This window comes from Ahaetulla prasina, chromosome 3 (assembly GCF_028640845.1).
Source record: "Ahaetulla prasina isolate Xishuangbanna chromosome 3, ASM2864084v1, whole genome shotgun sequence".
Lineage (NCBI taxonomy): Eukaryota > Metazoa > Chordata > Lepidosauria > Squamata > Colubridae > Ahaetulla > Ahaetulla prasina.
This window is the reverse complement of record NC_080541.1, coordinates 143,079,589-143,096,951: the sequence shown is the minus strand read 5'-3', so window position 1 is coordinate 143,096,951 and position 17,363 is coordinate 143,079,589. Positions and strand designations below refer to the sequence as shown.

General features: G+C 42.7%; 1 protein-coding gene across 1 annotated transcript in view; it reads left to right on the top strand.

Annotated features, from left to right (window-relative positions):
* The first annotated feature begins 1,874 nt into the window (after positions 1 to 1,874).
* ABCA4 (ATP binding cassette subfamily A member 4) overlaps positions 1,875 to 17,363 on the top strand; it is a 135,903-nt gene continuing 120,414 nt past the window's right edge. Inside the window, exons 1-4 of the mRNA XM_058177590.1 lie at positions 1,875 to 1,951; positions 6,412 to 6,505; positions 9,275 to 9,416; positions 16,058 to 16,194. Coding sequence (XP_058033573.1) covers positions 1,886 to 1,951; positions 6,412 to 6,505; positions 9,275 to 9,416; positions 16,058 to 16,194 — 439 coding nt within the window. The 5' untranslated portion in view covers positions 1,875 to 1,885. The remainder of the gene's footprint in view (positions 1,952 to 6,411; positions 6,506 to 9,274; positions 9,417 to 16,057; positions 16,195 to 17,363) is intronic.

The following is a 17,363-nucleotide window of genomic DNA, read 5'->3' as shown; positions in this document are numbered from 1 at the left end:
TTATTTATATTTTATAATTATATATATATAAATAATAATGTATATATAAATAAACATATAAATAATATGATCTGATTGCTTATTTGTTCCCTATGACTATCATTAAGTGTTGTACCTTATGATTCTTGACGAATGTATCTTTTCTTTTATGTACACTGAGAGCATATGCACCAAGACAAATTCCTTGTATGTCCAATCACACTTGGCCAATGAATTCTATTCTATTCTATTCTATTCTATTCTATTCTATTCTATTCTATTCTATTCTATTCTATTCTATTCTATTCTATTCTAACCTAACCTAACCTAACCTAACCTAACCTAACCTAACCTAACCTAACCTAACCTAACCTAACCTAACCTAACCATTCCTTCAGGCTCTTCAATATTTACTCCACTTATATAGAAGTCACAAACATCCATAACAACATAATTGTTGTCACTGTAGTCTATGATCTTTTGCTGTCTATCATGGTTTTGGTCAGTCAAAGCTTTCACATAAAACTTCCTAATAATAGAGATAGAATGTAAATTAGGTAATCCGCCAAACCTATGGCAAATGCAGAATTTCCAAGAATTAGCAAGGACACTACCAATCCATTTTAGCATATGTTTGCCAGTATGTGATAAAATTCAAAGCCAAGTTTTACTCCAAACATACACATTAATTTATGCAAGTTGGGAGCTTTAGAGGTTACCTAGAAAATCAGTGTATTGTTGCCTGGATGCCTGCATTACACCAACTAGACATCTGAGAATAGTTCAGGATACATCATAAGATGATATATATTTTTCTTTATACAGGATAGCCCCGTGATTGAATATACCCTAAATTTTAGGGAGGAAGAATCATTTGCCTTCTGAATTTTGTTGGACTCCAGGTTTCGTCAATCTCTGTGGACAGAAAATTGCAGACAGATAATATTTGAAGAGCCACAGTTTCAAACGTTAAACAGTCCGATTTAAAGACCCTAAAGGGATCAAGAAAGCAAAGCACTTGATGTGCCCATCAGCAACTTGTACTTGACAATAGATGGAGCAGATACGGTTACTCGGCCATAGTCCTTCCCACAAGGTGGGATAAGGGTATTTCTATTTCAATTATAGCAAATATCTCCAAATGTATAACAGTACCTATAAAATATTATTGCAAAATATATGAGTATTTGTACTTCTGTTTGTTGTTGTTGTTGTTGTTGTTTTTTGCTGATCTGTAAGTGGCCTTACAAGTGCATAATGAAAACTATCTGTAATATAAAATATTAACCTACTACCACTTGATTATTCTGCAATCTACAGCTCCCAAACTGCAGATGATAGCAATAGCACTTAGACTTATTATATACCACTTCACAGTGCTTTATAGCCCTCTCTAAGTGGTTTACAGAGTCAGCATATTGCCCCAACAATTTGGGTCCTCATTTTACCCACCTCAGAAGGATGGAAGGCTGAGTCAACCTTGAGCCTGGTGAGATTTGAACTGCCAAATTGCAGTCAGCCAGCAGTCAGCAGAAGTAGCCTGCAGTACTGTACTCTAACCACTGAACCACCGTGGCTCATCTGATCTATCTGAAGTGCAAGTGGGTCATCTGGTAGATGAAAAAAAAATCCTACCCCAAATATAGCATAAATTCATTGGATAGAAAAAAAAAGATCAAGAGTAACTACTTATGAAACCCTATGGTTTTATGACTGATACAGATAGACAACACAGATAAAAGTTTCAATTCAGCAGCTTCACGCCTGCATAGGAATATCTGCTAATCAATTCATTTATTTTTAGGATTCAGAGGCTTATGTGAGAAGATAATAGCAACATAGGTTTGGTCTCCAGACATCAAATGATTTTTGATCTCCCTATTTGCGATGCGGTCACTGCCTCAGAATGAGTTTCTTCAGAAAGGTTAGACTGCTTCTGTGGAAAAACTGGATACTCCGAAAACGGCAAAAAGTAAGCACTTAATGCATATCTACAAAAGATAAAACAGATATGTGTGCTTCAAATTCTTTTAGAGAAACAAAATTAAATTCAATACCCTTTATACAGGTATTTACAATAGTTCACTTAATGAAAGTTTGAAGTTCCAAATGGCACTGAAAAGGTGATTTATGACCATTTTTCACACTTACAACGGTTGCAGAATAATAATAATAATAATAATAATAATAATAATAATAATAATAATAATAATAATAATAATAATAATAATAATAATAATGATGATGTTTTAATTTGTATACCGCCCTTCTCCCGAAGGACTCAGGGCAGTGAACAGGCAAATAAAATACAAACAAACATACACAATAATTAAAACAACCCTTAAAAAACTGATTCAAATTTGCCAGAAAATTTAAAATGACATTACACCCCATAAAATTACAGAAATTTAAAACCCATTCACAATTCAATTAAAATTTAAAATTAAAATCAGGCCAGTCCAGCCATATGAAATAAATAGGTTTTAAGTTCGCGGCGAAAGGTCCTAAGGTCAGGTAGTTGTCGAAGCCCGAGGGGAAGTTCGTTCCGCAGGGTCGGAGCCCCCACAGAGAAGGCCCTCCCCCTGGGGGCCGCCAGTCAACACTGGCTGACGGCACCCTGAGGAGTCCCTCTCTGTGGGAACGCACCGGACGCTGGGAGATAGAGGCCGGCAGTAGACGGTCCCGTAGATAGCCCGGTCCTAAGCCATGGAGCGCTTTAAAGGTGGTAACCAATACCTTGAAGCGCACCCGGAAAACAACAGGTAGCCAGTGCAGTCTGCGCAGGATAGGTGTTATGTGGGAGCTCCGAACCGCTCCCGCAATAACCCGCGCATCCCCATGGTCACATGATTTACATTCGGATACTTGACAACTGACTCACGTTTATGACAGTTGCAGAGTCCTGGGGGGTCATATGATCACTTTCTGCGACCTTCTGACAAGAAAAGTCAATGGGGAAACCAGATTCACTTAACAATTGTGTTACTAATTTAACAACTGCAGTGATTCACTTAACAAATGTGGCAGGGAAAGTTGCAAGTGACGCAAAACTCACTTAACCAATGTCTCACTTAGCAACATAAATTTCAGGCTCAATTGTGGTCGTAGGTTTGAGAACTCCCTGTATTACATAAGTTTTAAAGGTAAAATGAGATGTGCTTTTGTGCTTAATCTGCTCTGATCAAATATTTTAATTTGAAGTTTGGAATAGTTCAGATGTACTAAATTAATTTGTTACAAAAGGCCTCCTCCAGAAAGAAGACTGAACCCCTAACCCAAATTCAATGCATCAGTGTAGAAAATTCTAGAGAGATTCATTTCCTCTTGTTGCCCTGTTATACACCGACTCAAATAGAACACAGGGCTGGAAGATAAAAATAGCCAGTGGACTTTTCCGACAGGAAGCAACTGGCCAAAGATTTAAATCTTTTCATCTGCTGTGGTTCTTCAAAGAGCAGGAGTTTGTTATGCAAGTGTCTCTAAGACCAAAGCATACCAGACCATTTGAAAGCTATAGATTAAGCCATAGGATTTGAGTTAATTAAACTTATCTTGAAATCGACAAAGTCTTTGGATATTTGGATATTTTCAATGTACTGTACATTTCATACTTTTCAGAAGTGCATTACAAGTTGTATGTTGTGCTTTTAATGGTGGGAAGGGAAGAGAAAAGTGGCTTGGGAGAAGGGAAAGAATTCATATGTTTTGGACTAAATGACCAAATATTATTTTTGATTGAGTGATTGATTTAAAACATTTATATAGCTGCCCATCCTCTGGGGTGGTTCCCAATCAAAGTTAAAACAACATATAAAACTATTAAAGCTATAAAACAGAACAGATTAAAATATTAAAAACAATACCAATGTTTAAACAGCAAACAAAGCAGTGAAGGATGGAACTAGCAAATCCTACCTGGAAAAGAATAATGGCTATAGATGCAAGCCAGAGGAAAGAGGGTTGGGACTACACTTCTGGATATGCCCATACCTGAGGCCGTACCTAGAGACCCAGTATTTCCCCAATTCACTTTTAAAACAGGCCATGAGGCCATGCAATTTGACACACCTTTTTGCTACAGTGAAACCTCACTTCAATTTTGAATACAAAGTGGTGATAGAACAATGATTAAAATTGGGATGGAGCTAATGGAATAACTAATTTGCTAGCTATATTTTCTTGGCATAGATAAGACAGGTTAGTACAGTACCTTTAACTATTACTGAAGCTGTTCTGATCTACTGGATTTGTAATATGACAATTTACAACAGCCAAGAAACGAATTTTGAATAGAGACAAATGGAAAACTCTGCTCTTTTATTATCCTGGATTTCCACCTTTTCAATCAATCCACATATATACCACCACCAGTCCAAACATCCTGGAGCTTTTCTAAGGGTTGGGTGGAGAAAATTAAAGCCTGAGACCAATGTTAATGCTCTTTCTTCGGTTTCCTTTAAATCAAATCTAATAAGCCACCCTACTCTGAAAATTAAGGGCAGAACATTTTAAAATATGAGATTGTTATTTTCATCTCTGGAACACAGAATGCTGAAGGAACCAAATGTGAACAGTAGTGTCTTGTGGGTGTTTATTGTCACAGTCTTCAACTTCAGGGTTCCTGGAGAGCAAATGCCCTGAATGCCCAACCTGATCCTATGCCAACGATGGCCAACCTACAATACACATGTCAAAGGTGACATGCCGTAACATTTTGAGTCAGTGGTGAAATCCACATTTTTTTACTACTGGTTCTGTGGGCATGGCTTGGTGGGCATGGCAGGGGAGGAATACTGCAAAATCTCCATTCCCACCCCACTCTGGAGCCAGAGGTGGTATTTGCCAATTCTCCGATTTACTCAAAATTTCCGCTACCAGTTCTCCAGAACCTGTCAGAACCTGCTGGATGTCACCTCTGATTTTGGGTGACATGCCAGCATTCATTCAACTGTCGCTATTTTTGAAAGCATGCATGCTTTTCAAAGGCTGTGGAGGCCCTGCACGAACAGGAAGTGGGCAACCTCCGTATCTTCCAGAAATCATGTGAGAGGGTCATGCTCTTGCAACGCCTTTGGAGCCTCCGAAAACGCTGGAAGAACGGGCCGTGCTTTCACATGGTTTTTGGAGGCTGCAGAAGAGCATTCTCTGAAATCACTTCAAGAACAAAGGCCACAGGCAATCCAGAGCAGCCTCAGGTAGGCCTCAGAGGCTGATCAATAGTGTTCTGTCCTCCTTCGCCTCCGTCCGAGTGATGGCTTAATTAGTCAGCACTATCAGCTCTGGCAGCAAAATAGCGAGCGTATGCCAAGTGTCTCTGTTATCTCCCTCGACGCCGATGAGTCACCCAGGAACAAACTTCATCTCTTAGTTACTCAGTTGATTTGCCTGCTACGAAGAGGCACAGCAGCTCTGGATGCCTTTATATCCTGTGGGGTGTGGCTCCATGATTCAGCACTTCCTAGGCCTGCCCGACCCCTGCTTCTGTTGTTCCCTCCTCTCCTGCCTACGAAACCTAGGGTCCAACCATCAGCTGGGTCTGAAGGCGTGATTGCCATCAGCTGGGTCTGAAGGCGTGGCCTGGGGGGGGGAAGAGTTAGTGGACGGAGGGCTCGTTATCTCTTCCACCTGGCCTGCCTCTGGCTCCTGGAGCTGAGCCAGGGAAGCCGGTGCTCCCGAGGTAAATCCTGACGGTCCTTTCCCCTCACTTTCCAAGTCACTTTCTGGCAGGAGGCCCGGCTCCAAGTCACTTTCTGGCAGGAGGCCCAGCTCAGGGGGCGCAGACACAACAAATAGAAAGAGAACATCGCCTGAAGATAAGCAGTACATAACAGATCCTGGGGAGTGCTGGGCCATGGGGGACAATGGTGCCATTCCCCACAGCTCATGTACTTTGGGGAAGGGTGGAAGGTGGTCTTTTTGAGTAGCAGCATTGTGGCAGTAGGACCGAAGTTGAGGTCCAGGTTTCTACTTCAGGCCCAGCCTTGCCGTTGCTCCTGTGTGCCACTGTTCAGCCTAAACTGGGAAGGGGGAAGAGATAGAGAATTGTTTTGTTTTGTTTTTGAGGGGGTGGGGTGATACACCGATAGAGTCAAATTAGGCATTTTCCGAATTTTTGACATGCCACGCCCAAGGGGTTCACCGTCACTGTCCTACACGTACTTATTTGAAAATCTGTAGGATTTTAGCATTGAAAACATAAAAGCTTAAATGACTGCCATTGTAAAAACAGTCCAAAATAAAACACCACGTAAGACACTTAAAAAGCCGGACAATATTTGATTTTAAAGCTATGGTTTCCAGACAGAGAACAGGAGAGCAAAAAGCTGGACATGTCTCCTTTTCTTCGATCATCTAAACCTAAGTCAGATGGAATGAATGCCATTTCTCAAACACTGCATGGAATTGATGCATCTCATTTTTCTTTCTTTCCAGCTTCGTCTGCTGATTGAACTTCTATGGCCGGTTTCTTTATTTCTTGTCTTAGTATGGCTGAGGAAAGTTACTCCAGTCTACCACAAACATGAATGTAAGAGTGTGTTATTTATATTCATTTTTTTAAAAGGAAGGATAGGCTCCTCCTTGGTAAAATTTAAATCAAATCAAAAGTAACTGGGTATTCAGAGGATGTTAGGGTTCTACTTTACCGGTTGAACAGAATCTGGTACTATCAGTTAAGACGGAAATAGGAGATCAATGCCTCCGCTATTCTTAATCTCAAATTTAAATTTGAGGAGGAAGGGAAATCAAGGGTTGACCAGCCTTTGACTCTCCAGATGGAAAAAGGATAGGAGATGACATCATCCAGAAAGCATTTCCCTGCTTGATTTGTTGCTGCTTGGGAGATTCATGAAGATGCGAACATAATGATATTCCCAATTTAGGTCATACTTTACTTCCAGTCTTAACCTGGGCATGCCATGGTTCGCTCCTCACTTCTTCCCAAGTCCATTTGAAGCTTACCTTAACTTCTGTTTTCTTCACAATGCAGAGAACAAGATACAGAAAACTAGAAGTCTCAATCTGTGCTCTTCAGCAGATAAACAGAGGAGTGTAAAAACTGTATTGCTTCAGAAATGCCCTTCTTCCAGCTGCTCTAGGTTATGGAAACCCCAAAAATAATCCCACCCACCACCAGTCCCCTAATACATGTATATGCATGCCCTTGTGTTTCCAATACACACTGAAGAAAAAAAAATCTTTTAGCTGAAAAAGCAGCAATTACAAAGAAATAGCAGGAAAGACATTAGAATATTATTCTTCTGTTGCAGTTAAACTCCGCCTTCCTCACAGGCTTGTTATGGTGATAAAATGATTAAAATAAAATAACTGAGATCCAATGTAAGGGACATATGGATTTTAGTCCATCCTTATGGGATAATTTTGGGACAGTTACTATCTCTCAGTCCAATCTAATTCACATATTTATTGTTAAGAGGAAAAATTGGAGGAAGCACCACCTATATCCTTTTGGGCTCTGTATGTAAATCCAATAAAAATAAATAAAGATGATAGGATGCCTTTATGTATGTACAATCAGGCTCTCTTATTATAGTAAAAAAAAATAAAAGAAATAAAACCTTAGCAGTGATGATGAATTGAAAGCATGTCAGCATGTTTGCATCAAACAGACGTTTCTCAATCCATGCTATCAGTTGGAGTAGAGAAAGGTGAATGATATAGTCTTGATGATGTTACTACATCAGTTTGGTAATGAAACACCTGCAACAAAACAACCATGCTCAGAGAGCAACAAGGACCCCACATGATACAGTCTAAAGCAGTGGTAGTCAACCTGGTCCCTACTGCCCACTAGTGGGCGTTTCAGCTTTCAGATAGGAGTTTTGTCCAATACTGAAGCACTTTCCTTTTTTTTATTTAATGGATTTTTAAAAAAAATTCATAGCATTATTTAAAAACATTTTCATTAGGTTTTCATAAAATTCTCCGTGACAATTTAAATTTATTAAAATGTACTATTTGTATCGCCCGCACATAAATTTAGTTCACATTACATAAGTGAAACTAAATGGCGCTATAGTGCGACCAAAAACAAAAGAACCTTGTCCCAGAATAGCTCGCGCATCTCCCCCCCACTCCACCCAGCTGTAACAGACAAGCAGAGCTGGTAGCCAGCGCCCCCCCACCCAAACCCAATCCACAATGCATAAGAGGCTTGCACAGACGACGATCCACGACGCATTACTGTGGAACTGGTGGGCGGTTAGAAAATTTTACTACTAACAGAGATACAAAAGTGGGCGGTAGGTATAAAAAGGTTGACTACCCCTGGTCTAAAGAGATTACAAATTAGAATTATCATAGTTGAACTGCAAAGCTCTAAAATTAAATGATCACCGGAGTACAACAAATAATTTAAATATCTCTTTGATGTTATCTAGTGGTATCCTGTATTTTCTTTTTTGCAGCTCCAATATAGGTCCTTGACTTACAACCATTTGTTTAGTGACTGTCTGAAATTACAATGTCACAGAAAAAAGTGACTTGTGATTGTTTTTCACACTTATGACCCTTGCGGCATCCCCATGGTCACATGATCAAAACTCAGAGGCTTGGCAATTGAGTCATATTCATGACAGTTGTCATCTTTCAGGATCATGTGATCACGTTTTGTGATCTTTTGACAAGCAAAATCAATGGGGCAGCCAGAGTCATTTAACAAACATTGTAAAGTTGCTAAGTTAACAATTGCAGTGCTTCATGTAACAACTGTGGCAAGAAAAGTCATAAAATGGGGCAAAATTCACCTAAGAACTATCTCACTTAGCAACAGAAATATTGGGCTCAGTGGTGGTCATAAATCTGCCTGAATGGGAGATAACCACTATGCACGCACAGGATGTCAAAATTTACATGGGGTATGGGTAAATGGGTAGTGAGAAATCTTGTCCTGAAAAAACAAAGTTATTCAACAGCATCCCCATCTGGGGATTTGCTTGCTGGGTTCTTCTAATCTAAGAGAAGAGGGAAACAGTCAATATTCCAACCCCATCCAAAAGCTGAACCATTTCTACTCATGTGAGCTTACCGGTATATCAGCAATTTTGCACTTTACCGTAGTTACAGATTTAACTTCTATATTCAGCTTCTTCATAACTGAAATGTTAAGCCACGGATATCTAAGTTAAGTCTGAGTTTAAATCAAATTGAATATGTTTATATCTTATCCACCCCTTCCAAAGCAAAAATTGTTTGTATAAATAAAATATTTTCACTGCAAGTGGCTTTGATTATCAATGCTAATGTTTCATGCCATGTGTTTGTTTCTTATATGAAGGTCACTTTCCAAATAAAGCAATGCCTTCTGCAGGAACTCTGCCCTGGTTGCAGGGCATCTTTTGTAACACGAACAACCCATGTTTCAAAAGCCCCACCCGTGGAGAATCTCCAGGTGTCGTCTCCAACTATAATAACTCCATGTAAGTAAGTAAAGGATCTCCTTGTCTTTTAGGCAGGAGGAGAAAAGATTCACATGTGGCAGACTTTGATATTTTAAATATTAAATATAACCCAGTTTTGTGATCTTTTGACAAGCAAAATCAATGGGGCAGCCAGAGTAATTTAACAAACATTGTAAAGTTGCTAAGTTAACAATTGCAGTGCTTCATGTAACAACTGTGGCAAGAAAAGTCATAAAATGGGGCAAAATTCATCTAAGAACTATCTCACTTAGCAACAGAAATATTGGGCTCAGTGGTGGTCATAAATCTGCCTGAATGGGAGATAACCACTATGCACGCACAGGATGTCAAAATTTACATGGGGTATGGGTAAATGGGTAGTGAGAAATCTTGTCCTGAAAAACAAAGTTATTCAACAGCATCTCCCCCACTCCACCCAGCTGTAACAGACAAGCAGAGCTGGTAGCCAGCGCCCCCCCACCCAAACCCAATCCACAATGCATGAGAGGCTTGCACAGATGACGATCCACGACGCATTACTGTGGAACTGGTGGGCGGTTAGAAAATTTTACTACTAACAGAGATACAAAAGTGGGCGGTAGGTATAAAAAGGTTGACTACCCCTGGTCTAAAGAGATTACAAATTAGAATCATCATAGTTGAACTGCAAAGCTCTAAAATTAAATGATCACCGGAGTACAACAAATAATTTAAATATCTCTTTGATGTTATCTAGTGGTATCCTGTATTTTCTTTTTTGCAGCTCCAATATAGGTCCTTGACTTACAACCATTTGTTTAGTGACTGTCTGAAATTACAATGTCACAGAAAAAAGTGACTTGTGATTGTTTTTCACACTTATGACCCTTGCGGCATCCCCATGGTCACATGATCAAAACTCAGAGGCTTGGCAATTGAGTCATATTCATGACAGTTGTCATCTTTCAGGATCATGTGATCACGTTTTGTGATCTTTTGACAAGCAAAATCAATGGGGCAGCCAGAGTAATTTAACAAACATTGTAAAGTTGCTAAGTTAACAATTGCAGTGCTTCATGTAACAACTGTGGCAAGAAAAGTCATAAAATGGGGCAAAATTCATCTAAGAACTATCTCACTTAGCAACAGAAATATTGGGCTCAGTGGTGGTCGTAAATCTGCCTGAATGGGAGATAACCACTATGCACGCACAGGATGTCAAAATTTACATGGGGTATGGGTAAATGGGTAGTGAGAAATCTTGTCCTGAAAAAACAAAGTTATTCAACAGCATCTACACTCATCCCCATCTGGGGATTTGCTTGCTGGGTTCTTCTAATCTAAGAGAAGAGGGAAACAGTCAATATTCCAACTCCATCCAAAAGCTGAACCATTTCTACTCATGTGAGCTTACCGGTATATCAGCAATTTTGCACTTTACCGTAGTTACAGATTTAACTTCTATATTCAGCTTCTTCATAACTGAAATGTTAAGCCACGGATATCTAAGTTAAGTCTGAGTTTAAATCAAATTGAATATGTTTATATCTTATCCACCCCTTCCAAAGCAAAAATTGTTTGTATAAATAAAATATTTTCACTGCAAGTGGCTTTGATTATCAATGCTAATGTTTCATGCCATGTGTTTGTTTCTTATATGAAGGTCACTTTCCAAATAAAGCAATGCCTTCTGCAGGAACTCTGCCCTGGTTGCAGGGCATCTTTTGTAACACGAACAACCCATGTTTCAAAAGCCCCACCCGTGGAGAATCTCCAGGTGTCGTCTCCAACTATAATAACTCCATGTAAGTAAGTAAAGGATCTCCTTGTCTTTTAGGCAGGAGGAGAAAAGATTCACATGTGGCAGACTTTGATATTTTAAATATTAAATATAACCCAGTTTTGTGATCCACAAAAGACAGTGAATAAAAGCAAAGATAGACCCTACATGCATGTTAGTTTTAATTCTTACTTTTCTAGAAGTCTGACATCCATGTAAGATCTGTCCTTCATCCAAATTGTTATGTTTGGGTATTGACGAGGCAGGAGACCAGGTTAGTGACAACAGCTCTTTAATATAGTGTGACCCAGCAAAACTCTGGAGAAAAACCTCTCCTTATATACACTTCAGCCTGAGGCTGCATCCAATCAGAGACGAGATATTTCCCGCCTAAAACTCCCGCCAAAACTTACAGTAATACATTACACTCCTTCCCTCCCAGAAGGCACTTTGCCCATATTTGCATACTACTTCTCTACGTAGTCCTGCAGGTACGTGGGGCGTCTCCTGACTCTCCCGGACCTGCGCAGTTCACTTTCTGGAGTTGAGTCGAGCGTGCCGGAGGGACTTTTCGTTCCTCTGAGCTCCTCCTCCCGCCATCCGCCCTGGATTATTCGCCGGCTCGGACCTGCTGTCCTCTAGAGGGACCGGAGGGTGTCGCTGGACCTCGCCTGACTCAGATAAGTCTCTGTTTGGTTCTTTGCTTACGATTTCTGTTTGTTCTCGGCTCCAGTCAGCTGTGGGGTTAATTAAATCATAGTCAGGGCTGGTCTCGCCTAATTCTGCCTTATCGCTCAATCTGTTTCTTAATTGATCTATGTGGCGCCTCCAGATTCTGCCATCGTCTAGTTCCACTAGATAAGATTTGGGGCCCGTTTGTCTATGACTATCCCCTCTTCCAGTTAGGGCCGTCGCTGTAATTATGTGCCCATACTGAGTCTCCTATGTTTAACTCTCGGATTCTATCTGGTTTTGTTTTGAACCCGTCCTGTATGTAGTTGGGTGTAGCCGGTCTAGCGGGCACCGTAGCTTCCGCCCATTAATAGCTCGGCTGGGCTGCGGCCGGTGGCCACACAGGGGTCCTGTGTTGGACAGTTAGGAATGCGTCGATTTGTGCCTGCCAATCGCCGGGCCGCTTCGTGATAGCGCTTCTTCGCACTCCGAACAAATCGTTCAGCAAGGCCGTTCGACGCAGGGTGGAACGGCGCTGAGAGGGCATGTCGGATGCCCTCTTCAGCCAGGTACCCTTCAAATAATGCTGCGGTGAACTGTGGACGTTATCGGACACGAGGTGTCCGGTAGCCCATGTGGCGAAAAGGTGTTTTAGGGCTGCAGTGACAGCTCCAGCGGTTGTGGATTTCATTAGGATGATCTCCAGCCATTTGGAGAATGCATCCACCACAATTAGAAATGTTTGGCCGTGGAATGGGCGGCAAAATCAATGTGTATGCGGGACCAAGGGCCTTGGGGTTTCTCCCACTCCAACACTGGGGCCGTGGGAGGTAGTGGTCTGGATTCCTGACATACTTGGCATCGGCCAACCCTGTCACTGATTTCCTGTCCATTAGGGGCCACCAGACATAGCTCCTAGCTAACCCTTCATCCTCACAATTCCTGGGTGACCCTCATGCAGGAGTTCCAGGACTTTTCCTTAGTTTTTCGGGGACCACTACCCTATCCCCCAGAGCAGGCACCCCTTGCAGACAATTCCCTTTTTCTTTACAAACTCTTTAAACGTCCCGCGAGGCCATCCCTTGAACCCATCCAATCACAGTTCTTAATACAACGTCCCGGTATGAGGCCGAGCCACTTCCTGAGATGTGACTGGGCCAGAGTCCAAAGAGTCAATTAGTAGAGCAGGTGCGCCGGGGTGGGGTCCTCGATTTCCCTGGCAATGGGCATCTGCTCAGTGCGTCCGCATGCCCCAGCTCCTTTCCAGGCCGATGCTGCAGTTTGTAGGAGTAGGCGGCCAGAAAAATAGTCCATCTGGTCAGTCTAGGTGAGAGTGCTACTGGCGTTGGGCGGTCGCCAGCCAGTAACCCCAATAGCGGTCTGTGATCAGTGACAATTTCAAAGTCTCGCCCAAAAGCGTATTCGTGAAATTTTTCACCCTGACACTATTGCGAGCCTCCCTATCTAGCTGGCTGTAATTTCTTTCAGCCGGGACATCGTTCGTGAATAGAACGCTATAGGGGCTTCAGTGCCGTTTGGGAGTCTGTGGCTAAGTACAGCTCCTACTCCATAGGGGATGCATCACAAACCAATACTAACGGCAGTCTGTTGTTGTATTGTATTAACAGGCTATCGCTTGATAGCAAACTTTTACTGCCTCAAATGCCCTATTCTCTGACTTCCCCAAGACCAAACAGTGTTTTCCTAACAACTTGTGCAGCGGTTCAGCAACGGTTGCTTTGTTTCTTAAAAATACAGCATAAAGTTTACCAGACCCAGGAAAGCCTGGAGTTCTGTCTTGTTTTTGGGTGCTGGGGCTCTCTTTATCGCTTTGACTTTGCTCTCAGTGGGGTGAATTCCATTCTTATCTATCCTATATCCCAAAATTCCACTGATTCGACCCCTATCTGGCATTTTTGCTTTAACTTTCAGGCGGCTGACGGAAAACGGCCAAAACTTTCCTCAGCCGCTCCCCCAGTTCTCCCAAATTCTCCCCCGATACCAACACGTCATCGAAATAGGGCACGACTCCTGGTAGGCCCTGTAGGAGTCGTTCCATCAGATTTTGGAATAGCCCAGGGCCACACTCACCCCAAACTGTAACCGAGTGCATTTAAAGGCACCTCGGTGCGTTGCAATGGTCTGGGCTTCAGCTGTGCTGTCGTCTCCGGGCAGTTGTTGGTAAGCTTGTGCCAAATCTAATTTGGCGAAAACTTGTCCCTGTCCTAGTGAGTGCAGCAAGTGTTGCACCACGGGGACTGGGTAGGCGCTTTTTTGTAAGGCTTTGTTCAAGGTAGCCTTGTAATCAGCGCAAATTCTTATGGACCCGTCTGGTTTTATAGGGGTCGATTGGCGTCTCCCATTTGGCATGGTCAACTGGCACTAGTATCCCTGGCTGACTAATTTATCTAACTCTTTGTCGATTTTAGGTTTGAGTGCAAAGGAACCCTCCTTGCCTTTAACCTAATGGGAGCTATTTGGGGTCTAAATTGAAGGAGATAGGGGTCCCTTGTACTTGCCTAAGCGGTCCTCGAATACTTCTGCGAATTCCTCCATTAGGCGTTTGCAGGTTGCATCCGCTCCGGTGGATGCCAGTCACCCCATTCCCAACGCCCGGAACCAGTCTAGCCCCAGCAAGCTTGGCAAGGTTCCCTCGACTAACGTGATGGGCAGGGTCTTTTCGTATGTCCCGTACTTGACCTCGACGGTCGTTGTCCCTCGAACAGGGATGCGGTTGCCCTGGTAATCCTGCACCCGGAGCCGTTGTTTCTGTAGCTTGCGCTTTGCGATGTGCGGCAAGGCTTTCACAAAAGTGTCCCAGGACATGATTGTGATAGCCGATCCTGTGTCTACTTCCAGTCGGCACGGTACGCCTTCAATTGTCGGGTTTGTGAAGATCTTTTCTTCGATGCGGGTAGCTGCGTGGTCTATGGTAACAGTCATTCGGTTTGACTTCGCGCTCTTTCTTTCCTGGCCAATCGCGGGTCGCCTCGCCGATTTCGCGCTCTGATTGGCTGGTTTGAAATTTCGGCGGGAATGTGGGGTTTGCATCTCTGACTCAGAGCCGCTCTGATTGGCCGATTTGAATTTTCGGCGGGAAGGTTGGGTTGCTCGGCAGACTTGAGCCAGGTGCCCCTTCCTTTCACACCGCCGGCAAATGGCGTCCCTGAACTTACATCGTTGGCGCTGATGTCGCCCCCCGCAACTTCCGCATTCCTCCGGGTCTTCCCTTGTCGATTTTCCGGTGTAGTGGACTTCTTCCTCCTCTTCGCTGGTTGACTCACGATAGGTTTCTTCGTGGTGGACTGTGCTCGGCTTTGCGCCCGCCATCGGCGTGAGTCGCTTTTGTAAGGTGTCTGCTGCATGGTTGGACATCTCATGGGCTCTGGCTTCGTCCAGAGCGTTTGCCAATGTCAGGTTGCTCTTGGCTAGCAACCGTCTCCTCAAACGGATGTCTCTGACCCCCCGTATAAGTTGTTCCAGCAGCTCTTCGTCCAGATCGCGGTACTCGCAATGCTTGGAGGCTTGTCTCAGGGCTGCCATGTAGTCGCTGATAGACTCGCCTTCTTGTTGCCTGCGCTCCCCAAACTCGTACCGTCGAACGTATTTGGACGGGGCTGGTGCGTAGTGATTCTTCAGGAGGGTCTGAAGGGTCTGCCACGACACGGAGTGTAGCGGTGTTGGCTCCGCTAGGGCTTCTGCGACGGCGATGACTGCGGACCCACAGTGGCTTATGAAGTAAGCCCGTTTACGGTTGTCGGGGACTCCCTGTAGCTCGGTTGCCTCCAGGAAACTCTCGAAGCGGGTCATATATTCCCCATGTCTCCTGGGCAGGGTCAAACGGAGTGGGTGGCGTGTAGCCGGTCATCGCTGCATTCGCCGTCACCTTGCTGGGTTTGATTCTCGTAGTGAGTTCAGCTCTGTTCTGGTGCTCTGCCTCAATATCCCACCTTCGTCGCCAATGTTATGTTTGGGTATTGACGAGGCAGGAGACCAGGTTAGTGACAACAGCTCTTTAATATAGTGTGACCCAGCAAAACTCTGGAGAAAAACCTCTCCTTATATACACTTCAGCCTGAGGCTGCATCCAATCAGAGACGAGATATTTCCCGCCTAAAACTCCCGCCAAAACTTACAGTAATACATTACACAAATATTATTTAAATATATAATATCCAATATTATTTCTTTGTTCATTGATTTCCAAATTTTAGCATGTCCATTTCAGTTTAGCAAGAGTATATCAAGATGCTCAAGAGGTATTGCTTGAAATCAACGAAAGAGACTTGGATAGATTCTGGGAAGAGCTAAGAACCATGACCCAGTTTATGGAAACAATGAGGACCAACCCTGAAAAGATTTCAGGTAACTGTCGATTCTGTTTTCTTTTCTCCCCCCACCCCAAATACCAGAGGATTACATTAAACAGAAGAGAAAACTCTCTTGAGAATTAAAAGCATACTAGGTATGTTGACTGCTGACAACAAAACAAATGGATCCATATCAAAAGGAAAAAAAGAAAATACTTTAAATATCTCCAACATACAACCAACCAGTGATGGGTTGCCCCTGGTTCAGACTGGTTCTATAGAACGTCATCAAAACTCTTCTGCGCATGCGCAGGCACAATGCGAACTGGTAGTAAAAGTAAGTAGAATGCATCCCTGCAAACAGCTCATGGTTTCTCTAAGACTTCTAAAAACGCATGGGGATAGAATTAAATTTGGCCTGTTTAAAACCAAACTTCTCCCTCTGTGGGGCTGCCTATAACCACTGTCTCTTAGGTTAAGCAATAAATGGAATCAAAAGCTAAAGAACAGGGCTTGGTACTTCCCGTAATGTCAACTTTAACCACGGGGAAATACTAGACTATAGGTATAAGAATTGCTTGGTCCATAGTATTTAATTTATGATAGCAATCATTCACCATTGCTACTGGTAAATGATGAAAACGAAAGGATTCTTATCCGTCATCACTTTCTATGTGAGTTTAAGGACATTTCTTTTTCCCCAGTGGTTAAGCAGTGCAGTGTTTTGAATTGTGGTTAAGTTATTCAAAGGAACAAACATAGGGAAACTTCAAATAATCAAGCCACAGCAGGCGCTTCCATTTGATTAATGAGAGATCTACTTTATTTAGCATAATGATTAATCCAGCTTTGGTCATGAGAAACTAATTGGAAGGATTCAGGGCTCCCTACAAGGCAGGATCTAAAGTGACTGCAACTTTCTTTGGGCAAATAAACTGGAAAAAGAGATTCCACAAACTATTTATTCTTAAGTGGCTGAAACCCACCCACCCTAGCCCAGTAACTAGGAACAACAAAACACTTGAGCTTTGAAGTTCACAGCACCAGGCCTTTAAAACTTTTGGGTCATCCTTTGAAATCTTGGGTCTGCATCTTTTGAGCATGCCAACTCTTTTCAGTGTGCAGAAAAATAAATAAGTTTGTTCCAAATGCCAAGCCTCTTGTGTAATGTGCAATACAACTGTCATTTCGCATTCAGATATTGTTCTTGAAGCCTTCAATGCT